The 27,338-nt window shown below is 43.1% G+C and overlaps 1 protein-coding gene across 2 annotated transcripts in view; it reads right to left on the reverse strand.

The window, feature by feature from the left end:
* ADCY1 (adenylate cyclase 1) overlaps positions 1–27,338 on the reverse strand; it is a 2,048,432-nt gene that overhangs the window by 32,487 nt on the left and 1,988,607 nt on the right. For both annotated transcript variants that reach the window (XM_069613341.1, XM_069613342.1), the window contains 2 exons: positions 18,081–18,195; positions 471–595 (listed from right to left, as the gene is read on the reverse strand). In XM_069613341.1, the coding sequence (XP_069469442.1) occupies positions 471–595; positions 18,081–18,195 (240 nt within the window). The remainder of the gene's footprint in view (positions 1–470; positions 596–18,080; positions 18,196–27,338) is intronic.

Genomic DNA, 27,338 nt, shown 5'->3' on the forward strand with positions numbered 1-27,338 from the left:
TACTCATAAAATATGATTTTAGCATTTCTAATTCCATATCCCGCTCTGCCCCTTTTGTGTGGAACAACACTCTCTCAGAGTTTCCATAATATTGGCAATCACCTGTTTATAAAAAACCTACCTCTTGCTTGACCATTTCTCTCTCTAGCCATTCTGCCTTTTACCCATGTGTGCACTCAGAGGCATCATGGTTCTGGTGACTGCACACTCTGCTATGCCACACTCATACACGTACCGAACAAAGTGCTAGTATCTCTTATCACTACCTCTTAATTTACAAATGAATTCATATTTTCTGAGAATCGATGTACATTTTATCGAGCCGTTGTGCATTTCTGTGTGCGTACTACAATAAGTGAATAAAAGCCCAATGAAGCGATAGTTATTGCCAAATTGTCCCCACTTACAATTTTGAAGAGATTACATGAAAGAATGGCTGCTTCTAAAAGAGCTAATTCAGATGAATTTACCTGAATTTTACCCTGTATTCCAGTACTGTCCATTCTGCTGGCAACATTAACAGTGTTTCCCCATATATCGTATTGTGGCCTCCTTGCCCCAATTACTCCAGCGACTACTGGTCCAACGTTTATACCTAAAACAGTGAAAATAAAAGACATTTTCAATTGCATTCATGCATTCAGATGATTGTTTTTAAAGGATTAGCAGAATGACTAAAGCATAACATTCACCCATCTTTGTACGGTCATTCCCCTGAGAACTTTACATATCAAGCAGCCAGAGCAACTGCACACCCGGGAGTGCATTGTTATTGGAAAATCTATCCTATCCCCAACCTAACACCCCTTTATTTCAGTGTCAACAAACTGCTCACCGCCATCCAGCAGCTGAGCTCCCCCACCCCCCACCGTGTTTGGCCAAAGTGCTGCACATTCTGAGGAACCTGCTCTCCACGTTTTACCTTTTCTGCTTCTAGTTTCATTCTGAAGAGCCGTCTGCAGGGTTGCAACATTACTCTAATCCCAAAATGCCACTGCCACACCTTTGACCTTTGACGATGGGGGTAAGCTGACATTTGCCATTTTGGATGGTGAAAGAACAGTTAAGGGTTTGTGGAAGACAGCAGGGTAGACCTCTTTAAGAAACAAACAGGAATTCTAGCCTCTGCCCCAACCAATGCCTCACCAATGTCTGCCCAAGATTGAAGGGTCCTGCCCTCAATGGGCAAAACGTTCCAGCAGGAAACTAAGCTCAGCACCTGAGTGTGATGGAGTGAAATGTGTGGCATCTCTCAGCCTGCCAACCATCATACTAAGGAAAGTGAAAGGGGTGGCTGGGGCCATACAATTTCAAGCAGAACCTCCTCCAATACAAAGGTTCCTGCCTCCCATAACCCTTGGCAGGAGCTGGTAACATGTCAAGTTTTCAGGCTGTTCGCTTCTCTGCACTGCCAACTCAAAGATAATGGTTTACATGCCTCATAGGCCACAATGTATCTATTTGAGACAGAGAGAGGCAGAGAGAAAGCATGAGAGGGAGGGTATTGACAGAGGGTGAGCTAGAGAAATGGGATCTGTCTGCAAAATGCCTGTGGAAGTAGAGGGTTGCTGTTTGTTTTGCCATATAAAATTTAATCCACTTTCCCTTGAACAATCAGCCCATTTCCAACACCTGCTTCATGGCCAAACTCATGGACTGCACAGCATACAAGCAACTCAACCCCACTTCACTGAAGCCAACAAACTCCTTGACCCTGCCCAATCTGGATTCAAACCCCTCATAGGAACTGTGTCCATTTGGGATGACCTAAAAAAACAGCGGACAATGAAGGATGAAGGATGAACTGGGGACAGCTATTGTTGCGCACTCAGCTGGAGGCCCCAACCTAATTATCAAGGAGCCTACCCAAGCACTCAGAATGCTCAACGCTTGAGTGTGATTGGCGGGTAGTAAGGAAATGCACCAGTTAAACCAGGCCTATTGGATACTGAATGCAGTTAAATGGCTTTAGGGGGTAAGAATAGGGATGCACTAAGACGCACTTAGACATTTTTTTTACTGTTGGGGATGGGAATGATTCTGTTGGTCTTAGGCCATCAGTGGCAAGATAGATTTAATGTATTTCCTATTGCACTCAAAGGATGCCAACGACCAGGGCCTCACCTAAGGTAATATGCTAACCCCACCAGAAGATGCACTCTAACGACCAGGATATCGTCCAGAGAGATCTAAGAAAGAGCACTGAAAACGTATTTATAAACCACACCATGTGAGTGGAGACATGCCGCAGGCATGGCTCCCTATCCATGCCCTCTAGAATGCAGATATGGCTATTACCTAAGAAAACAACACCGAAAAATGTATTTATAAAGCACACACGCCGCAGACATGGCTCCCCATTCATGCGCTCTAGAAAGCAGCTATGGCTATGACCTAAGAAAACAACACAGAAACACGTATTTATAAACCACACCACGTGAGTGGACACACACTGCAGACATGGCACCCCATCCATGCATTCTATAATGCAGCTATGGATATGTAAAATCTGGTATAGCAGCTTGCATAGTCAACCACACTGAAACCTCTGACATGCCTCAATACTTCTGCCATTAGTATACAGTGACAACCTATGTTAAAAATTAGGTCTGGCTGGGTACACATTGACTCTCCTGCACTAGCACTCTATCTCAAACCACTGACAGCACCCATCCATGTGCCTAAACTCTGGGTTGCTTACTGGGGCCCAGCCAGCCCTTCCAAGTCTTAACTTGTCAGAATGAACACATGCATCTTAAAGTTAACTTTTAGAATCTCCCATACATGGACTTCAGTCCCTGAGGGCATTCCAACCACAAAAAGCACCGAGGCCATAGAAATGGGCAAATGGCACTATACAAATGATGACTACAATACAGTACAATGCTGAAAAGGAAATTAGGAGGTTGGAGTTCATTTGGAGGAGAACGGAGGCTGATTCTGAGTGGATCCTTTTCAATCAATTCCAGATTAAATATTCGGTCACACTACCAAACCAAAGGGTCTTTTACATATTACCAAAGATTTTCTTGCTCCACCACGCATTAAGGGTGACCCTTTGGCATCAGAAAATGTGTACAACTTTGCACCTCTTTTATGTGGCAAGGGAATACAAACTTCACAAGATATGATATGATATATTTTATTTATATCGCGCTCATACACACGTGTTTCAGAGCGCGACCAGACAAGGGATGGGAAAACAAGGGAGAACAAATCAGCGATCTTACTAGGCCCAGTGACATTGAGAATGCGCAAGTGCATGGGAGAGGGGGAGGGGAGACGTGCATGTGAGGGGTGGAGAAGTGGAAAGTGCGGAGCAAAGGAGAAAACAGATAAATAATAATAAAAGACGACAAACAGTGGTAGTTCAGCCAGCAAGCCGCAAGTGCTGGGTTTAAGTCATCAGACAGGGTATGTCAGATAAGTGCAAGAAGAAAATGGGCGCGGAGGGCTGTATGGGTACAGATACAGACCCCAGTGCAAAGGGTGGCCCGGAGGCAGTGCAGGGGGGTGGCTGGCTGAGCAGGTACCTGTACCCGGAAGACAGAGGGTAGGCCAGGTGCACGGTGCCGAGAGAGAACGGATCAACAAGGGAGAGATACTTAAGGTTATGGCTCAAGCTCTTCTATTAGGCTTAGCAGGTTCTTTTATTGGAATTTCCATCAAGATTTGTGCTTTCCAATTTATTCAGCACAAAAGGCCATTAAAGTTCAAAATACTGCATCAAAAACACATTTCTCTTATAAAGAATAAATGCAAAATATTTTTATAATAAACAGTGCACTCAATATTCCAGTAATAAATACAATCTAATATTATTACATATATTAAAACGGTATATTAAATACCATTGTACGCATTATTAAATGTTACAAGCTCAAAGATTAAAGGGCCACTTTAAGTCCTTTTTTTTACTTGAAAGAATACCACATTGACTCCAGTCTCCAGTGAGAGGCACATCCAAGGTCAGCTAATCTGTATGCAATAAGCTTTGACCACTTCCAGTTACTTCCCTTTAGATCATTTGCAATGGACCATACAATAACATGAAATACTCTTACAAGTAGGCAGACACAAGTGCAGTCAGCAGCATAGACAAGCTTGCTGTTTAGCTGTTTTGCTGCTCCCATTGGTATTTGCCTGGAAGTTGGGCTTACCTCGTAAAACGAGAATCCCTGTGAGGAGCGCAGAGCAGAGAAGTGCGGACACAAGTGCAGTCAGCAACAGTCCTTGGTGGATGCAGCGAGCGGTAAGAGGCCTATCATTCTCTTTTCATGTTTGCCTCAACACATGACGTTGTTCTTGGTTGAGCTTCTGCTGCTGCGATACATCGCATAAGGGCACATATAAGCTCATCTGTGTCACCACGTTGGGCTCTTCTTGCTGCCTTCTCCGTGGATTTGCACGTAGAGGAGCTATACAACACTGCTTATTGCTCTCACAAAGTACATCCTAAGGAGCAAGCCCTGTGAATGACGAAGGATAATCCTTGGATAATCTTCCTTGTCACCATCTCTGCAGCTCCAGAGTCTAGCAAACTCTTTCTGCCCATAACCACCAGTCCTTAAATTCTGTTCCTTTTATTAAGGACAACAGATTTATCATTTCAGACTTTTTCATCGGGAAGGAGGATGACATCTTGCTTGGAGTCCATGTGGTGGCATCATTTATTTATTTATTAATGTATTTATTTGCATTTGTATAGCGCACAGCGGCCCTGGGCCATAACCACCATCCTTAATTTCTGTTCCTTTTATTAAGGACAACAGATTTATCATTTCAGACTTTTTTCATCGGGAAGGAGGATGACATCTTGCTTGGAGTCCATGTGGTGGCATCATTTATTTATTTATTTACATGTGTATAACGCACAGTGGCCCTGGGGCATTGTGGCGCTTGCTACAGAAGGCTAGTAGATTGCAGTTACATGATATAAGGCATTTGGTTAACAATTCAATACAGACAAGGGGTTCCTTTGTTACAGTGGAACCTTGACTTAATGGGCAGTAAGGCAGGCTGTTTGGCTTGTACAGGTTAGTTGAACAGATTCGTTTTTAACAATTTACCAAATACAGTGTATGATTTTTCATTTCTGAGTGCAGTGGGAAGGGCGTTCCAGTTCTTGAGTGCAAGGTGTTGGAAGCTGGCGCCTCCTGCTGTGGCTCTTTTGAAGGAGGGAATGAAGATCTGATTAGTGAGATGTGTCCTCTTGGGTCTAGCTGATGTTCATGGGGTGATTCTTTCAGAGAGGTATGGTGGAGCGTTGAAGACAAGGAACTTGTGTGTGATTGTCAAAGTTCTAAAGAGAATACACTCTTTGACAGGTAGCCAGTGGGCTTCGTTTCTTGCTTGGGATATGTGTTCCCTTTTGGGAATGCTCAAGGCAACTCTCAGGACATTATTTTGAGTTACTTGTAGCTGATGTATGTTTTTTTCAGATGTGCCGAAGAATAGTGCGTTGCAATAGTCAAGTCTAGTCCCGACTGCAGCTCTGGCAATGGAGAGGCAGTTTTGGGTAGATAGGAAAGGTTTGACTGCGTTAATAATTTTAGTGGTGAGTGCTGCAGAGGAGGCTATGGCATTGACTTGGTGGGTCATAGAGAGGGTGGAGTCGATATACACCCCTAGTGTTTTTACTGATGAGGATACTTTGATGACGGTGTTGTTATATGTTGTTAAGGGCTGTAGCATCCTGTTCATAGATGCCAGTGAGAGGGATTAGGACTTGCATGTTGTCGGCATTGTTGGTGTAAGCTATGTCACGACGATCAAGGTCAATGAACAGTGGAAGGGTTTAAATGTTGTAGAGGGTGGGTGCAGTGCAGGAGCCTTGAGGAACTCCACAGTGTATGGTGGTAGGTGGGGCACATGCAGTGTCAGAAAATACTCTCATTAGTCTACCGCTGAGGAAAGGGGCGATCCAAGCTGCTGCTTGTAGAGAGAAGTGGGCAGCATTTCTTAGTTGCAGGCCGAGAATGTCATAGTTAACAAGATCAAAGGCAGCAGATAGGTCGAGCAGGAGGAGGAGTTCTGGTTTGCCTTTGTCCATAATATCCCAGAGTTGTATTTGTAGGTCTAGGAGATCCGATTCTGTCCCATGACCAGGACGGAAACCGGATTGCCTTCTCCCAAGAATGTTATTTTCTTCTAGAAATTGCTGTATTTGGTTATAGGCAACCCTGTCCAGAATTTTGAGCACCCAAAGTAGTTATTGACACAAATCCTGAGCACCAAGTATCCTTCAACAACTTTGTTCCTCTAAAAGACATTTTGCTGTGTGAAATTCTGGAATCTTTTCGTGACTCCTCCAACAGGTCCCAAACTCATTCTCAGCTATGAGCCTGGTGCTGTCCCCTTTAGTTCAATTGTACGAGAATATATTTTTGATGTCGGAAGACATTCTATTATGCTGCAGAGGATTGAAGAATGTATAGGGCACTTGAAGAGTACTCCTGATCCACTGGTGCATGGCGTACTGAACACTCTTGGAGAACATACTTGGGATGTGCCTTTAATTGTTTCACCCAGGTGTATTTCTGAATCTCCACCTGACTCCTATTCTGATCTACCAGCTTCTTCAATCCCTGATGTAAATTTCTCTTCACCCATCTGTCACATATTGAAATGAAAAGGGCATTTCTGAGGTTCACTCTTGAACACAATAACTTGTTGTTCAATAATTGAGTACAGAACAAAGGGGTGGCAATGGGGGCAAACTATGCTCCTCCAAGCATATGTATTTATGGGCAATTTGAGAAAACATTTGCACTCATCAAGAACGAATGCATACATAATGTAATTCTATGGAAACTCTTCATAGATCATTTGATAGTCATATGGTGTGGTGCAGAACAGCTCTTTTAAGAATATGTCAGAATATGTCAGAATATGTCAGATATTTGAATAATAATACATTTGGAATTGAACTCACTGGGCATTTTGTTCATGTATCCATTTGCAACAAGCTTCTACAGACACTATCCAATTAATAACACACCTGTAGGAGTATGCTATTGAGAAAGAAGACACCGCAGTGATGATGCTATCTTCGAGCAGAAATCTAAATCACTTAGAGAGAGATTTATGTGAAAGAGGATATTCTAGATCATGTGTTGATCAAGCCTATGACAAAATAAAGAATATGGATCACATTAGTATATTGAACCCCAGTGTTAAATCTGGGACAAAGCAGAGCTCAAGTATTAATATACTTGCTAAGGTCTTAAACAAGATTGTCCCGAAGCACTGGCATCTTTTAAGATGGATATTGATTTGAAGAAATATATTGATTGATTATAAACCCAGGTTCATCTATTCCAGGTGTGAGGGGTCAGAAATGTGAGGCAGACAACTTTTAGATGATTTCTCAAACTTTGCCATTTTATTAAACTATACATCTCATCAAACGCCTCACTATCCCTACTCTAATGAGGATTTCCCTGCCTATTAAAACTAAAGCAAAACCCTCCAGCACAGGATATTTGGCCCTCACACTTAACCATCAAATACATAAAGAAATATATCACAATTCACAATATCATCAATAATGATATTCACAGTCTTCCTTGGTAACCTAGGTGAACTTCCCCACCCAGGTTTCAAGGAAATTTCAGTTCCAATGTTCAACAAAAAGAAACAAGGAAATCCAGATCTGTAATAAACTCTCAATTCAGTTCTCGTTCCTTAAATTAGTCAAAGGATAGTTTTTTAAGCAAAGTTCAAATAACACAAAACTTCTCTTCTTGTTGCAATAAAGGGCCTCATTACGAGTAGGGCGGTAAGGGATACGGGGCACTGGTAAGGAGACCGGTCCTGGTAATCCCCTACTGCCCTATTCCGAGGTCCCTTGGAGGGAACCGTAAGGAACGTGTGGTCTGACCACACGTCCCTCACGGGTCCCGCTAAGGGACGAGGGCGCTAATAACGGGCTTGCAAGACAAAATTCAACACCTCCAATGTCATGGGTGGGCATTTCATATCCATGAAGGCTTGAGAATTCGGTTAAGTTGGAGCAATAGATTTGGTCCCGGTCTGACCTAGGCTGTTCTTCCATTAGGGTATCAAAATGTTCTGGGGTATGTGACAAGGAGTTTGACACGGTGCCAGGCAATGGAGCCCATGCTAAATCGCCATTTTCGCACTGGGCTGATCTCAGAGGGAAACCCATTTCTGCCACTACCCCCCAGATCGCTGATCAGCAATTTGAGCCATAGCATCAGGTTTTCCTGCATTGTTGTGTGGGAAAAATTCCACTATTGAAAAATTCCACTATTTTACGTTGCATAGAGGAAGCTTTTAGAGTAAAATCCAGACTAATTTGCCCTGTGAGGTGATCCTCCAAGTTGGATCAAGTGGCTGGATTATCCTGGGCCAATATTATACTTGATCTACAATTTGCTGCAAAGTCATGATTTAAGCAGAAAAGCTAATGTTCTTATTGTGGCAAGGAATTTTCTTCTGCTTCTGTTTCTTGCTCACCCTCCCTTGCCATGACTTCTCAAGTTAATTTTAAATTCCACAAAATAGAGTTAGACTTATTTGTACTCACCCCCTTAGAGTAGCGATATGCCACTACATCCTGGTCTACTCTCCGGGAACAAGGGAACATGGAACAGACAGCCAAATACTGCTGCGTCCGTGCCCTGTGGAAGGTTTTGATATCTTGTGCTGACAATGCCCCCACCTACCTGCTGTAGCAAGCTAAAACAGACTTCTTCAGAGTCCCAGCAGGAGAAAGTATTCCACACGGAACACACAGCTACACACCGCTGCGCTCCACACCCTCTGGAAGGTTTTGATGTCTTGTGCTGATGCTGCCTCCGCCTCCCCCGTTGGAACAAGTGAAAACAGACTTCTTCAGAGTCCCAGCAGGAGATAGTATTCCACAGTGGCACACGGAACACACAGCTACACACCTCTGCCTTCTGCACCCTTTAGAAGGCTTTGATGGCTTGTGCTGATGCTGCCTTTGCCTCCCACAGCAGCAAGTGAAAACAGACTTCTTCAGAGTCCCAGCAGGATAAAGTATTCCCCACAGGCACACGGAACACAAAGTTGCACACCGCCTGTTGACTGTTAATGTTGATTTGGATTTCCATCCATTACCTTGTTAAGTTGTTGTATGCACGCGTGTGAGAGACAGATTCTTTTTGTTACAGTGTTTGCTTTAGTTATTTTGAAAGGCATTTATCAAACCCATTTAATTTAATAAAATAGTATCCTATCAAAAACCTATACAAAGTTGTCTGCCTCACTTTTCTGACCCTTCACAGAGTCCAATGGACTCTCAAAAAATACCAATTAACTCAACCACTGCCACTTGCAATCCGGTGGTAATTCCGCTGGCTAAAGGGGCAGCAACAGTAATTCTGTTGGGCGGTATTCTGGCAGATTTACCACTGGGATACCACACAACTGGTAATTAGGCCCTAAGTCCTCGAGTTTAGGCCCTTTTCAATACCTTTTGCTAATTATTTTATATTGGAACCCCGCTCAACAGGAACTGGATGACTTATTTGAGGCTCTTCCTAATGTTTTGTCACAATGGTTTGAAGGTGGCAACCCTGATAATATCTTTGTTGGAGGTAACTTGAACAATTACCTTTTAGAACAGGAGGTGAAAGTGAAGAGGGATAGGAAGCCAACCATCCCTTCCCCTCCTACTAAATTCACAACACAGAAGAAAGCCAGAAAGCACCGCAATCACCCATTCTATTTCAGATGAATTCCCAATGGACACATGATTGAGAAATATGTTGAGAGATATCCCCTCAGCCAGCCATTCCGCCTGAAGAACATGCAGACCTATCCATGTGTGGATGCAGAGACACATGTCGTGATTAAGGATACCTGTATGGACAGCTTGGACTAGACACCAAGAAGCCATGTTGCTGACGTTGTTAGAGACACCAGGACGCAGCAGCATTAGACATGAAGCACACATGGCATCCGCACTTCGGGTCACAAATACACACTCGAATACACGAAGAACACAGGCGTTCTGTAGTTACTGGACAGATACATATACATACTGTCATTGCTTTTATTATTTTTGCCAGTAGCCAAATACAGCCAGGGAGAAACCGCAAGAGACAAGAAATCCTGAGCAAAGCTTGCTGATGCTTACATGCAATTAACCCTATGGAACTGCAGGAGCACCTATGGGGGCCTGACAGAACCAAGTGTGACTAACACATCGGCATGTAGTATAGCATGGACATGGTAGAAACCGCATTATAAGGTTTAGGGAAATTACAGCAGACTGCAAGCCTCAGAGCAAGAGACAAGCTGAGCTGATTCAGGCTGCAGAGAGAGCAAGACGTGTGACACAGGACCCGCAGCCAAGGCCAACAGATACAGATAATATTCCAATCCCCAGATGACAGAGGGACCAGCTGCAGAAAGGACTAATAAATCCTCGTAATTCATAGCTGCACAGCTCAAATTCGTGGTCTCTGAGCACGTGATGCAGCCAAAGCAGACAATGGACAGTGAGCAGCTGTGGCAATAGAAAGTTGGTCCCAGGACACCAGACACAGACAGCAACAAGTATGCAACAATATGCAGCAAGTGTTGTGCCGATCAGGAGATCACTCTCATGAGCTATGGTGGTGTACACAAGTTACAATGCAGACACATAGTCATTCTTGTTACCTTGAAGAGGTACACAGTGAACTGAGAACCTTTGCAGGTCCTAGGCCTGGGGAATGTCAGCTCTAGCCAATCACAGTTTAGTACCGTAGCAGTGGGTAGCAACGGGCCAGAACCAATGGTAAGCCCACCACACTGCAACAAAGTTATAGTTAGTGACTTGGGGATGGACCAGTCCAGCCACCTGACATGCAAGAGCCAGTAGAGTAACATCTATATAGTCCACTATAGGTGGTAGAATACTCAATACCAAATCGTTTGGCTCAATAGGTTTTCTGGAGAAGGGCGCAGGTTGTGATGTCGTGCTGATGCCAGTGGGTGGTAAAACCGGCCTGCGAGCCGAGGAAAAGCGAGATGTGCATGGATTTTCCTATTCCTGTGCTGATCCCTGTTGGTTTTGCATATAGTAAACCACAGTTTGAACTTGTCATTGACTGAGTTGTCTGTGTATCCTGGGGGAGGGAGGTCAATTGGGTCAATTTCCTTGAATCTTGGGGATTCATTAAAATTAATGGCAATATGTCTGGGGACATTCAACTGTTCTGACCTACCACAACCAATTCTCTTACTCATATGTAGCCTGGGATGCTTGTTCACCCTTTTCCATTAGGTTCAGGGATTTGAGAGAGTACAATTTTCTTTGGTGCCATATGAAATATGCACCACTAACCGGCTGCTGTGGAATCCTAAGAACATATTTGCCTTGAATTCAAGGCTAAATCAGTTCTTCTCTGAGGATCTTGGGTCCGTGGCTAATCACTTCCTACATCATGCACAATTTTATCACTTCATCAAAGAGGATATCTTGCCACAATTGTCGGCAAAGAATAGTGGTGGTTTCACACAGTTTCAAAAATAAATTCAATTCCCATGATTCTGCCATAGAACAGAAAAGATAATTCTGCCTGCTTCCTGAGGAGATTGAGAGTCATGTGTGGAGTGGGTGAGGTTTGGTACATTATGGCATGGCAGAAGGCAGCAAAATCTTTGTGGCAACCATAGATTTGTCCTCAGCGCTTGACCTGGTCAATCGGACCCTGTTATTTACAAGTTGGCTGCTTAAGGACTTCCCCCTAGTCTGCTGGATATAATAATGCAGCTACATACCACATTTTCTGTAAGGGTAAGACTTATCAATCATGGGAGTCTAACTGACTTGATACAAATTCTTCTTGGTGTGAGACAGGGCTGCATACATGCTTCCTGTCGCTTTAATTGATACATCTCAGATCTGAGTGAGGCTTTCTTTAACGTGAGAATGTTCCCTCTGAAACTAGCGGATTAGCATATAGAGTGGATTGCCTACACTGACAAAATCCTTCTGTTCGATCAACTTCAGTGGGTCTGCAGTGGGCTCTGGACATCTTAAATACCAATGTTCTGGGAAATTAATTAGTGATTAAAGTTGAGAAACCAAAAATAGCTCACTTTTCAAATTCTCGAAAGTATATGTCTTTTAAATAGTCGCTAGATGGCAGACATATTGGAAAGGTCACACATTTAAAATATCTTGAATCACACATTTTTGATGAGCCAGACAGACACCTTCTGTTTTTGGTGCTTAAAAAAAAGTTCTTCTATTTGTATCCCAAATGTGAAGACTCCAGTATAACTACTGGCGCTTTTCGTTTCTGACACTAGTAACATTTTACAACGGGAACATTGTTCCTAGTCTTGTCTATGGTCTAGAGCGCTGACACTTGGCTGAATGGCTCTAATTAACTAGATTGGGGGGCCTCATGTGGAGGAAATCAGTATTGCTTCCAAACTCAGTCCCAATATCTGTTATTAGGTCTGAGTTGGGCCTTACATTTTTTAAAATCTAGAATCCAATGGTATATGCTTAAACTATATCACAAAATCATGCTCCCTTTGAAGGGTTCCATGTTTGAGCTCCTATATAATGCATTGCTCTATGTGGATTGCCTTAAATTGTCTAGCTTATCAGAAAAGTGTGATCTGCTGTTAGATATACTAAACGTCAGTAGAACTAATTGTTAATCCAGTAAAGGCAAAGAAAAAATGGTGGGAGTATCACTGGTGTAAGGGTGCAGAAGAAGGACTTTCACAAAAAGGTGGCATGTTTGGGGCTGAAGACTTTTATTAGGTAGAAAAGTAAGAGAAACCTTATCTTTCACAATTCCTAAGAGGGGTTTCCTTGCTTCAACTAAAGATCTACGGTGACTGCTGGGATGTCTGTTAAAGTAAAAGTGTCCACCATCCTGTGTCAGGAAACTTTTGGCCCTTACACTATAACCTAAAGTATAACGTAGTAGTGTTCTGATACAATGGAAATGTCTCCCTTCTCCTGGAGTATGGTTCAAGTCTCAATACCAATTTTCCTTGGTGATCCAGGAGAATGTCTCCCTTCTCCTGGCAGTTGGTCTCAAACAGCCTGGTCGAATGACTCCCATGCCCAGGTCATAAAGTTCCAAAGCAATATTCACTTTGCAGGACAGAATAATGCCTCCCTTCTCATGGCATTCCTTCTCAAACTGCCTGGAGGAATGACTCCCTTCCCCAGGTCACAAAGTTCCCAAAAAATATAAAACAATGTTCAATTTTCAGTGGTCCAGGAGAATGCCTCCCTTCTACTTGCATTTGATCTCATTTTCAAAAAGACCTGGGAGAATGGCTGGCTTCCCCATGCCTGTTGGACCTTCCTCCTGGTCCACGTTAGCAAGATAATGGCCCTCATTACGACCCTGGTGTCAAGGCCGTTAAAGTAGGGACCCGCAAAGGGACTTTCGAGGTAATTACGGTACTGCAATTTGCGGTACCGTAATTACCACCTTCCCCAGTCCCATTGAGCCCTATGGGGCAAAAATGGGAATGGGGAAGGGCCAATGGTAAATGGGGAATTACCGCCCCGCCAACCTTGGAATGGGGTGGTAATTCCCCATTTACCATTGGCGGAATCGGTAAGTTACCAGCGTTAACCATGGCGCTATTAGCGCCATAGGTTAATGCCAGAGTCGTAATGAGGGCCAATGTTTGTATTCTCCTGGTATTTGCAAAAACAATCTCTTAGAACTAGGAGGAATGACTCCCTTCCCCTGGTCTTCTCCTCTTTAAGGTTTCAAACTTACAACACTCAGCTCTGAGAGTGACAAGGGTATGCAACCCTGGGTCCGTTCTTCTTCTTTGGTCTGGCCTACTTTGTCCACTTCCCTGACAAGTACTGCCACGAGGAAGACGAGCCCAAGTCCACTGCCCAATCAGAGTGCATCGGGAGTCCTCTCCCTCATCATAGTGGTTTATCCAATACCACTGATGAAGTAGACTGTGTCAGGAATCACCTCACTCGTTGCAGTGGTCCACCAAATACTACTGCCCAAGCAGAGTGGAATGGGAGCCATCTCCCTCATAACAGTGATTCACCAAATATCACTGTCAAATATTTAGGGCATCAGGAGTTGACCCCCTTGTCACTGTGGGCAAATAAATGCCATTGGAAAGTCCAGGAGCTTTGGGAAACAATCCCCTCATTATGATATAGAAACCATTAGAGAGAAATCTAAGAGATGTCCAGAGATCCCTGGAAAAGACATCCATCATCCAAGTGTTAAATGGAAGCTAAATAAGGCTATGAGTTTTTCTACTTCCTGGAAGGCGTTAGAGACTAATTAAAGTTTTCTGCAAGAGTGTGTAAAGACCACTGTAGAGAACCTTTATGGAAGGACCAGGACAAGGGAGTCATTCCCCTGGTCCCTTGTGATTTGACATTGGAGGGTTTACTTCTGCTAGAAAACTGAAGCAGCCAGGAGAAGGGAATCATTCTCCTGGTGAATTTAACACAATATTCACTTTAGTTAAAAAACCTATGTTTATGGTGTTAGGGTTAGATTAGTTAGTTTCTGATGGATAGCATTTAATTTTGATGGACATTCTGTCAGGTCATCAAAGTTTTCCTAGGTTGAGACAGGGCAAGTCACTTATAAGTAGAGAGAGATAGGTTTTCTTGAATTGCACCAGACACGTTTATAGCCACAACATGATCCCTCCTTGTCAGTCTCCTTATTCTACACCCTCACAATACCACCACTGCTTGAGCTTTCCAGGCCAATTCAAGACCGGAGGTGAGAGACAGATTTCAGCCCATCTTCTATCTGGTCTCTTGGCCAATGTAAAGGCTGCATAAAATGTTACTATTCAATACAAAACGTCAATGTTCCCCTATTTTTTATATGAGTGTTTAAATGACTGCTCAGAGCTTTATTTGCATATTTTGGATACAGTGCACAGAAGCATTCAAAAACACTTTCAACTTAATTAGAACTCTGAAAGGGGGTGCTGGCCAGACAGGAAGCTTGGCATGGGAATGTGGAATGAATTCTCTGGTATTAGCCTGACTCCTGAGCAGCGTGAGTACTGCTGGTCTGTCCCCCCTTCCTCTCTCCGCATCCCCTCTAACCCTTGAGTACCCAAATAGCTCACATGTAGGTAGTAAGGGTGTGTTTCATTAAAACAAAAATTGTACCTTGTGCCCCGATGCCGCACAACTTTCCACCCACCACCACCCAGAGTCAATTTTCCACGTTGATGACGTCACAGTCATAAACATGGGAACAAACAAAAAAATGCTGTGCTGTGCCGGACATGCTAAATCAAATTTGTTTTTCCCTTTTTCAACATGTAATCACGTTGTTAGCACCCACGTATCAGCTGCACGGGTGCTAACACTCAGGAGTGGGACAAGAACAGTCAGTAACAGCCTGTCACCCGCATTAAGGGACCCTAGCTATTCGCTTTGCTTGGCCCCTTAGCCATGGCAGCGGGCCTTAAACAGCAAGGATGGCCTGCCTCCTCAGGTTATAACGCCTCAATCTCCCCTGCCTTGTCCACATGCACTTTGAGTTACCCATGATGGCAGGATATGTTGGCTTGATGGAGTTGACCAGACCATCTACAAAAGACAGCTGACCAAATTCTAATCATGTTGGGGTATTCAGTGGGAGGGGGACAGGACAGGAGTCACAATGATAAAGAAGTGCTGGAGTCTGTTAAATTACTAGCGATCCCTTTGAGATACATTCACCCCCCACTGCTAAATAGACCAGGGTTTTTCACAGCTCAGTTGCAAGATGACATATGATGGCAGGAGGTGTCACAGCATCTGTCAGAAAATGCATTTCAATCTCGACTCCTAAGTGGTGCATAGAGGGTGTGAGTGAGAGAAGAAGAGTACCATCTACCCTCATGACACTATAAAGGGGGACCTAAATGTGTTAAGTATAGTTTTAAAGAATGTGCAAAGGTGGTCCTTTAATGCAAAACCTTACCACCCAGAGTCAACACGCACATAAACACACACACACTCTCTCTCTCTCTCTCTCTCTCTCTCTCCTTAGAAGTATGCTAGCCTGGTGACTCCAAGGAAACTAGTCCACAACAACAGGTAACCCTCTATTTTTATACATATTGGCACCATTCAGATGGGAATAGCGAAGGAAAGAAAAGTGTTCCTGGTTATGTGCTGTTGAAACGCACTCTTTCTTTTTTTTTAAGAATGTTAAAAAAAATATATAAAATTGATAAATTTACGTGTTGGATAATAACTAACTTTAGCGCATTCCGACCTCCCGTAAAACACTCACTGTTCCAAAGAGGTATGTCTCAATAAAGAAAAGAGGAATCTCACATTATGTTAGAAAGGAAGAGGCGTGGCCCACATTCAATGACAACAAAACAAGATATTTACTATATTAACTTAAATATTTTTAAGATATAAGATATTGTAAACAATGTATTTAAATGAACTCTCCTCCATTCTTGGTATTCAGACAGGCCAATAAAACAAAATCCTTGTTTTTCAAGAAAGAAATGTATGTTCAATAGCCTTCTTCCATAACGAATGAATATTGAAGAAATTCCATACAGTTTGTATTTCCTTGAGGCATGTTGAAATATGTACTAATCGGGATTCAAATGTGGAGAACAAATAAGTTAATTAAATGTTTATTTTTTACATCATTTTAAATGTTATAAACTTTAACAACTGCAATAGTTTGCTTTGGAGTCATGTAAAGTGTTCTGTGTCGTTTCCCGCATAATTGAAGGATCTTTTCACTATCTGGTAATGAGTAATACCCCAGCCATACAAAAACTACATTATTATGAAATGACATCCTCACAACTTCGTTCATCTTGCAGAAGACCTCAGATGTGACAGTCAATCTCTTGTCCACTGTCTACAAAGGGCTCATATTTTCTTTTAGCATCAGGACAATTAGCTCTCACTTCCCAAAAGAACGTTTGTCAAATTCCACATAACTGTTATGCCATCTTTCTCGGTGAGCAGAATGCCAGTGGCTGCACTGCTAATCAAATAATCTTAAAAAAGCTTGTCAACTAATTTAACCTTGCATTTACAAGTGGGGCTGTACGGTACTCCAGTGTCCTTTTTTGGTGCTGGCTCACATCACTGTGTTTGGTACTTATTTAGGATTGTTTTGGAGAGATATTGTGCTGCGACTACTGTTGATTGTTTTTCAAGTGAACCCAAAGCTTAGATAATTGCCATGTAGGAGCTATTACTATTTATCAATGGCAAGAAAACCATATGGACAAAAGATATTTAACATTTAAAAAGGATTTTTTTTGTATATGCCACTTTATTCCAAAATATGAGATACATTGAAGGGGGGTGCTGACCTCATCATAACTGGCTAGTGTTTTGCGCTTGGCACTTTGTCAAGGCTTAACAATTACTAATTACTGTTTTGATATTCTTAATTTTGATAGGTCCAACCTCTTCAACAATATTTATGGCTCTGAATGTTGTGTTTTTTCTAGGTGTTTGTGTTGAGAATCCCTACTTAGGTTATACCAATAATAGCTGTTTCTTCTTTAAACTGGATTTCCAGGAATTGAGTGAGAATGTAGTTGGTGCTCACAAAGATTGATTTGTCACTTTAATCAACCGCTATTAAGCATTAAACATAAATCAGGTAAATGAAACGTAATATATCCAAAGCCATAATCATTTTTCCTCCACAGTAATTATGAAATTACTTGAAAAATAAACAAGGGACAAATGCCAATAGGCCTACAAAAATGTCAATTCCACACCATGTTATTCAATCTTTACATATCCAGTTGGTCCCCAAAGTCACACAGATTAATAGAATCAAAATGTATATAATGTGTCTTCTAGTAAAAGCATTACCAAGTAATGAAATCTTTGTATTCCTCTAATGTGATCTTGACAAAATAAACAAACGACAACAACCACTTCTTGATTTGACTTTTAGTTTTCTTCCCTACTATCCTTGCTCATTTAAATTTGCTTTTTCATTGTACTATTACTAATAATTCTCAAAGTATCAATCTAGTTGAAACAAGCACATTATAGTTTAGAGTAACATTGGGAAAGCTGTTGGCAACAATATGACTTTTTCTTAAACAGAAAATAGTGAATGACTTACCCACTCTGAGGACAAAGTCGTTGTATGACTGATAGTTGATTTCGTCAAGAACGTCAAACATTTCTATTGAAAAATCGGCTAGTGTACTCAGGTGGGAATAAATAGATTTCTTTGCCTTGAAACAAAATGAAAGAATATATTGTCAAGCATATTTCTGGATGTGTTTGGAATTGAAGTTACATTTTGAAAGCACATAAAGTGTCAAATGGATTATATGCATTACTATGTGTTATATATGTGGGTACATTACCCACCTAAGAGTGTTAGCATAGTGCAGACCAGACTGCATAAAGAAAGCCCAAACTCTCCCCATTATGTATAGCAATCTATGTAATCAATATACAGAGTGTTTTATGTTTTATCACTACATCCATGTATTCATTTAATCCAAGTTGTGGAGACAAATATTAAGCTGATAGAATACTGAATTATTCTTTACATAACTTCACTTTAAATCTTCTTTGAAAACAGAGCCTGCACATGTGTTGCACTGGCTATGCTCATCAGTGCTCATGTGCGTAAGTTTAAATAGAAGAGAAAAGGTAGATGGGGAGGAAAGGTTGGGGGTAAGTAATGTGATTGTGTGCTGTGGTGCTGGACAAGTGGACATGTGGAAAAAGAAGGTATGGCAGCAGAATGTTGGTAAGAAAATAGTTTTTGCTGTTAGGGTTCTGTGACATTACAGGCTTAATTGTAATGCTTCTTTCAATGCAAATCTAAGTTCTCTAATTCCCCCCTGGTGACATCCAATATAGAGTATGTTCCCTCTCTTAGCTGTTGTATGTGAACTGTGCAATTGAGTTGCACTGGGCTAGGTTTCACCCTGTATCTTATTTGCCTAGATTAATTGACAGATTCAATTTTTGAGTGGTGGCACAGTGCTCACCAGTCAGTCTATGCATGCATGTCCATTTGATAAAAGTGCTCAAATCAAATTGCTGCATTGTTATATACTGGTACATATGGTGATTGTATTTGTCAAGTAGGCAGATGAAGGATTAACATTGCCTTCACATATTTTTTCTTCATGTGTTCATTCATAATGCCCTGGGTCAATGCTCTTCAACAGCACAAGCAAACAGGCAACCAGAGGCTTATTTACTTTACTTTTTACTTTAGTATATTTATAATGCGCAGCCATAAACCCGTAGGTGTGAGGGCACAGAGAAGACAGTAACATGACAAATAACAGAAAAGTCCAGGCATAAGTGGAGAGCCATGTCTCACCAGACAAATATAGCAACATTCATACAGAATATGTTTCAAGTATATTCAATCATGTACGACACATCACTTACCACACTGGTAGATTTCTTTCTCTGTTTTCTTTGTATATTTTCCCTGATTCATAATTTTTTATAAATCTCACGTAACACAAACCTCACACCCTCATCTTTTTCTTCATAGCCATCCCCTCCCAAAACAAACACTTTACCAAATCTCCTGAGCCACATAATCATGACAAGCATCACTCTGTTTACCATTCATATCCCTCCCACTGCCACCACCACATTTTTGGTAAACAAAAGGCACTTTTCTGATCCCATACTACTCTATTCTTCCAAGTGATGTTGTCTCTTACAACTAGTTGACTGCTTACTTTCCCCTCCTGCTCTTGACACGGCTCTACATTCTTCTATTAAGGAACTAGATTTTGTAATTTCTCATCAAAAGTATTCATTTGTGCTCTTCCTTCCACTTTGCACTGCCCCCACTTCCATCCCAATCCTTGTCTTTCCTCCCTCCTATAACTGACTCTGACGCTGCTAAATGTCTTTCGAGAGCTCAACCTACTGCCTGCTGAAAATCATTTTCCATCTTCGCTTATCCAAAAGGTCTTCCCTCTATACAATATCTTGCCACTTTTATTTGTTCTTCTCTCTTTTCATCTAACTTCCCAACTATTTTCAAGCATGTCTCTATTCTTCCTATCTGTTATACAAAGTAACTTGCAGGCACTGCATGCTTGTTTTCCTTGGTGATTGTTGAGTTGAGGTAGCCAGTCTGTTCTCTAGTGTCGAAGAAGTCGAATAGCAATGCTGGGTACCAACCCAACACCTTCCTGGTAGGAACAAGCAAGTGCTGGACCAGATCCCAACACCACGGGATGGCACATCCCCAATTTATATGGCACCAGAACAGTGCAAGCACTGGCAGTGAAGGCGACGTTGAAGGTTTGAAGGTCCTGTAGATGTATTAAGGTAGCTGGGTGCAGGAATCCAACCAATGGTAAGGCAACATGAAAGTCCAGTAAATAATGTCACCAAGTGGGTGCACAAGGCTGTGACAGGACAACAATGGAATCCAAGTGAGGGGAATTCATGCAAAAGGAAAGTTCAAGCGGGAGGCCCCCACAAGCTAGAACAAGCAGAGGTCAGGTTAGGAAATGGAACGAGAACAATAAAGGGAGGTAGGAGGAAGCTACAAGGCCAGAAACAGGAAGGAAGAAGGAACAAAGGACTGACAATGAAGCAAGGATACTGATGCAGTAAATAGTATTACGTGAACACAATCATGGTAAGGACTGCTTTGGGATGCAGCGTGCTGGTAACCATGGTTACCGGATAGGGTTCCGGGCTGGGAACGAGGCCTGGAATGCAGGCAGACGCCGGGGCAGTGGAAGCAGGACTGTGCATGCATGGAGCACCAAACTCAGACATCCATGCATGTACAGACCAGTAAACATGGCGACGCTTGGGAGCCAGAGGTTGGGAGGCCAGGGGCGCAAAATAAATGTCACTTGGAGTAAAATCTCCATGCCGGCGCTCGCCAAACCTGGTGAGGCTGCCCGCTCACTCCGGTCAGTTGCATGACACTATGCACCGTCCCAGGAAGGCCTGGAGCGCCTGGTTTCCAAGGATGTCTGAGAAAGAACTCACAAACCAAACGAGGGGACTGGACATGACTGCAAGGTTAACAAGTGGGATCGCAAGCAGGGTAACCCTTCCAGTCCATGAGAAACTGGAGTACCCTGCATCAGATCTGTGAATCACAAATCTCCTGTACCTCAAAATCTGGAATGCCATTTAGTTTGTTGGGAGCAGGACGGGCGCAAGATCGGCCATGTGTATCAGGTATGTATGGCTTCAGGAGGGAAACATGTAACACAGGGTGAATACGCCCGGTTGGAGGCAACTGCACACCAAAGGCCACAGGGGACCCACGTTTAATGTTCTGAAAGGGCCCAATGAAACTGGGTGCCAGCTTGGTAGTAAGGTTACATACAGGCAAGTGCTTAGAGGACAACCAAACTAGATTCCCAACCTGAAAAAGGAGTTCAGGAGAGCGTTTTTTGTCAGCTTGGATTTCCATGTGCTCACTTCAGCCAGTCTATGTTGATCTCACCTCACAGAAACCAAATGATCAACAGACGGAACAGCACTGGGTGGTACTGGTTGTAAAGGGATCAGCTTAGGATGAAGTCCAGTGTAACACTGAAGAGGACTGAGTCTAGTGGCTGTATGTACCAAATTGTTGTATGTCACTTCAGCCGTTTCTGGGTGGTCCAACCAGTTCTTCTGTGCATCATTGGCATAGCAACATAAATATTGTTCAAGTGTCTGGTTGGTCTGCTCCATCAGCCTATTGGTTTGAGGGTGGTAGCAAAAGCTCAATGCTCCCTGGACACAGAGATTTTACACAACTGACTCCAGAAGGAGGAGATTCATTGTGAACCATGATCGGACAGTATTTTTTCCGGTAAGCCATCAAGACAGAATACATTGTGGAGAAAACTGTGTGCCATCTGGATTGCTGTGGGTATCTTGGGTATGGAATGAAGTGTGCCATCTTGGTAAAACAGTCCACTACTACCATTATACAGGTGTATCCATTAGAAGGTGGTAATTCCACTATAAGGTTTGTGGTGATGGTGTGCCAAGGGTATGGTGGAACTTTGGATGGTTGAAGGAGTCCTCTTGTGCAGGATTATGACTTGTGCAGAGATAGGATAGGGCTCCCACTCTCACTTGGATAGCCCAACCTGGCCACCAAAAGTGATGTGCAAACAGTTCCTGGGTGGACTTCACTCCTCAATGCCCGCCGATGTTTTTGTCATGAAAGCCATGAAAATTGTATTCCTGAGAAAAAATAGTGGACATGTACAAAAGGCCCCAAACAATTAGGAGCCTGTCATATTCACTGATTTTGGACTGGCATAAAAGACTCAATCTGACTGGATCAGTTAGAGTGTCCGGAAGTAGAGTATGCAAATGTGCCTGAAGCTTAAGTAAGAAGTGTTTTGGGAGTGATTATGGGAGTACCTGGGTCCTTTCTAGTGATGCCATGTTCCAAAGATCAGAACAAAGTGTTGGCCTTCCAATTCTTGATACAAGGAATATAGGTTACCACAAAATCATAATGTGAGAAAAAGATGTCCCAATTAGCTTGTCAGGCAGTTTGGTATTGTAAGGAACAAACATATTGAAGATTCCTGTGATCTGTTCTCCCTTTCACCGGAAATCTTCCTCCCAAAAGATGATGCTTCCATTCCTCGAATGCAGCTTCCATGGCCAAGAGTTATTTTTCAATCACAGCTTAATTGCGTTCACTTGGGATCAGTTTACGGGAATAATATGCAATGGGATGTTTGTTTCTTGTTTCTGGGTCTTGTTGTAACAAAACCAGTTCAATGGCAAAGTCAGAAGCATCTGCCATGACAATAAATGGTACCTCCTCCTTGGGAAGGTGAAGAATAGGGGCCAACATAAAGTCACTCTTAGGGTCTCGGAAAGCTGTGTCTGCAGGATTATACCTCCTTGGGCCCTCTTCCTTCGCCTTCTTGTGAGGCAGAAACATTGGTGTCATCTTCGACTCCACTCTCTCCTTCTCTCCACACATCAGAGACCTTGTCAAGAAGGCCCATTATCAGCTGGACGTTCTCAGAGGTATTCTTCCTTTTCTCACTTTCCCCCAGAAGCTCCTTGTCTCCAGAGTCCTGGTTCTCTCTACTCTTGACTACTGCAACAGCCTCTTTCTCAATCTGCCTTCCTCTACTCTCTGCCCTCTTCAACTAATCCAGAACAGGACTGCAAGTCTTATCCTTGGCCTCAAATCCAGGGGCCATATCCCTCCAGCCCTGAATTCTCTACACTGGCTCCCAGTGGTTGCAAGGATCAAGTTCAAAACCCTCTGCATCGTCCACAAGGCATTCTGGGGCCAGGGCCTGCATTACATCCAACTCTCTCTTCCTTCCCAAGCCCTTCGCTTAGCTACCTCCAACTCTCTAAAGGTCAGACTCTTTTCCAGGCAGAGAGTGAGGGTAGATCTCTCTCCTCTGCAGGTCCCTCCTTCTGGAATGCTCTCCATGCCTGTCTCAAACTTGAGCCGGACTACCTGAATCTCCAGAAGCTGCTAAAGACATTCCTTTTGTCTCTCTCTCCCCCCTCTGCCGACCTACTAGTCTGCTTCCGACTAGTTACCTAGCTAACCTCAGAGCCTCATTGGGTACCAGGCTCCTCCATGATCAGTCTCCACTGCACTGCCTTCTGGGCATACCACATACATAGGGGCTTTAACTGTAACCTCTACAGTCCCCTGCCACCTTGCACTTACCCAGAGCTGCGCTGCCCTGGCTGCTCTTCCTCATAGCAATTGATGCCCTGATTGCACTTCCCACTGCCTTCTCCCTGGCTATTCCCTCGCCTTCCCCCGTGCCCTTTGCGCTGACACACTTGCACAATATGGATGACACAAGGCCTAGTAAGATAGTTTGTATTATCATCTCTCTATTTCCATACCTTGTCTTATCACGCCTTGAAACACTTGTGTATAGGTGTGTTATAAATGACATATCATATCATTATCATATCACATGATATCCAAGAGACGGGGGCCCTCATTAGGACCCTGGCGGATTTTTACCGCCATCGGCGGACTTTTCCGCCATGGCGCAAAGTCCCTTTACGCCATGGCGGATGGCGGACTTACCGCCCCATTCCGAGGTCGGCGGGGCGGTAAGTCCCCATTGACCCATTTACCCTTCCCCATTCCCATTTCGGCCCCATAGGGCTCAATGGGAGTGGGGAAGGTGTTAATTACGCCACCGTACACTACGGTGGCGTAATTAACACCGAGGTCCCATAGCGCCATGGATTTTTACGCCCGCAAAAAGCGGGCGGAAAAATGACCATGGCGCTATGGGAACTCGTAGTTGGCGGTAAGGGGTCGGCGCAGCTAACGCTGGCGCAGACCCCTTAGCGCCAGGGTCGTAATGAGGGCCAGGGTGTTTTATTGCCAGTCAGATGAGACAGGTTCACTGTTAAACAGTAAAAACTATATATATATATAATGCAGATAGAAATAGGCAAATCCTAAGAATCATTGGAGGGACTTCAGATAGTGCAGGTTTTTCCAGTCTTGAAAGGCTCATCCCTTAGCCGGATCCATTTGTACACCAGTGCTGCTGATGACGTATCCCAGGAATTCCATCTTTTCCTGATGAAAAAGGCACTTCTCTTCCTTAGCAAACAGATGGTTCTCTTATAGCCGGTGTAATTCTTCCTTAACATGTCGGACGTGTTCCACAAAGGTAACCGAAAAAACAAGGATGTCTTCAAGGTACACCCTAACCATTAAACCAATCAGATCATAGAAGATATTATCTGTAAAACGTTGGAAGATGGCTGGGGCATTACACAGGCCAAACTGCATGACCCGATATTCATAATGCCCAGATGGTGTCTGAAAAGCCATCTTCCATTTGTCTCTTTTTTATCCATACCAGATGGTAGGCCCCTCTGAGATCCATTTCAGTGTAAATACTGGCAGCATGAAGAGATTCCACTATGTCACTAATCAGGTTAAAGGGTATCTGTCCTTGTGAGTAATATCATTCAACCGGTGATAGTCAATACATGGACGAGGTGCCCCTATTTTCTTTTGTACAAAAAACAAAGAAAAGCCTGCAGGAGACTTGGATGGTACTACGTATCACTTCCTGAGGCATTCATTGATATATTGTTGAAGGGCTTATTTTTCAATTGATGATTATGAATAGACTTTCCCGTGGGTTATCACTGCATCAGATAACAGGTCAATGGAACAGTCAAAATGTCTGTGCGGTGGAAGCAGTATATTCACAGGTTCTGTGAATACATGCCCAAACTCCTTGTAGACAGATGGAACGGATTGTACAAGGCAGAGACGAGAAGCCAAATCACCATTGCGGGACAAAAAGGTAGTTAAAGAAACCTGATAATCTCCAGAGGAACAGCAGTTTTGTATACAGCAAGTGAAAGCAAACACTAAAGTCCAGGTTTCCCAGTTAATGTGTGGATTGTGGTACAACAACAAAGGTAAAAATGGGATATGAGGGCGACTTGAGGACATCAAAGGCAAAGTTAACTTGGTGTCTGCAAATCCAAACTTGTAAACAACCAGTGTGATGATGAATGGGTCCAGAAGACAACAGCGTCCCATCTATCACTTTCACTACTGTTGCCTTTTCCTTCTGATTTAAAGGAATTCCAGTTATAGCCACATAAGAAGCATCAATATAATTACCGGAGGCTCTGCAATCAAGAAGGGCCAAGGTGTTCTAATTTCTGTTACACCAGATAATCTGTATCTTTAAAACCACGATAACTTCTGGTTGCATTGTTTGAATGATTTGGTCAAGATTCTGAAGGACTGGAACAATAAAACAGTCTGTCGTCACATTCCCATCAAACAACAGACCTGCTGGTTTTCCGAGTTCCTTGGCGGATGCAGGGGACATGTTCGCAAATAATGACTAGCGGCTTCATAATGTAAGCACAGTTGAAGGGTTCGCCGTTGCTTCTTTTTCTGTTCAGACAATGGACCACTTATATCACCCAATTACATAGGTTCCAGACATGTTTCTGTAGGGGCGGTAGCACCACAGGAACCACAGAAGAACCGTGAAACATTATTTCTGTCCTGCATCTTTCTCCTCTTCTTTCTGTTAGCTTGTGATCAATGTGAAGCACCTGATCCAAAAGGGCCTGTAGAGTATCTGGTTCTGGGATATTCAATAGCTCATCTTTGTATTCGTCACAAAGACCAAAACGGAGCAGTGTTTTCTGTGTAACTTATGGCCTTTGAGAGTCTGCTGCTAATTGTCAAAATCTACTGATATAAGAAACGATTTCACTGGAACTTTGGTGTATATCGATCAGTTGATTCTGAGCAGCCAGAGCCAAACTAGGAGACTTGAAAACGTCCAAAAACACCTTCTGAAAAGCTGTGAAGTCATCAAGGAAAGGACTATTCGAAGACAACATAAGAGCTGGACAGGCGAGTGCATTGGCAGTTAAATTACCCAATATGTAGCCAATCTTGGCTTTGTCTTGGAAGAAATTAGAAGGATGAAAAAGTAAAGGTATTTTGCAATGATTACAAAATTCAGCCAACCGTCTCGGGTCATCGTCAAACTTCATAGGTGGAGTATGGTCTGTTACGCTCATGTGGTGCGTCTCCTGCCCCTTGAACCACCATCTGTCGTAAGGTGATATTTTCCTGATGAAAGGTAGTGATCTCTAAGCGAAGAGCCTGCATTCCATCCCTGAGTTTTTGGACATCATCCATTTCTGGGCCTGAGGGTAAGCGTCTCAATCTGTTATACAAAGCGCCTTGCAGGTGCTGCTTACCTGTTCTCCTTGGTGATTGCTGAGTTGAGGCAGCCAGTCTGTTCTATAGTGTTGAAGAAGTCGAATAGCAACAGGGGATACCAACCCAAACAATTCCTAGTAGGAGCAGGTACTGGACCACTCCCAATGCCACGGAACCGCACTTCCCTAATTTACATGGCACCAGAATAGTGCAAGCACTGGCAGCGAAGGTCACGTTGAAGGTCCAGTAGATGTATTTCTGTTTCTTTCTTTGTTTTATTTGCTTATGTAGCACACCAAACCCAAGGGTATCTAGGCACTTTCCTTAGGTACATAGCTACAATAATATATAAAGACAGTAAATAATAAAAGAAGAAAATACAAGGTAAATGCAAAAATGTACAGAAATATACAGAAGAGCAGAGAATGTACAGCAATTGCAGGTTCAAGACATAGTTAAGGAAGCAAGTTGTGACAAGTCGAGGTGATCTGTAGGCTAAGCGAATCTAAACTATGGGCAAGGTCAGTGAGGGTGCTAGGTCATGGTCGTGATGGTGTGCCATGGTCCTTAGTGTGACTGCAGGAACAACCAGGTTTTCACTTTTTTTCTGGAAGGATAGGAACAAGGGTTCAGGCCTTAATGTAGGGGGTAGCTTCTTCTAAGTTTTAGCTGCAAGCACCGGATAGC

The sequence above is a fragment of the Ambystoma mexicanum genome, chromosome 5p (assembly GCF_040938575.1).
Source record: "Ambystoma mexicanum isolate Mex_15411 chromosome 5p, UKY_AmexF1_1, whole genome shotgun sequence".
Classification (NCBI taxonomy): Eukaryota; Metazoa; Chordata; class Amphibia; order Caudata; family Ambystomatidae; genus Ambystoma; species Ambystoma mexicanum.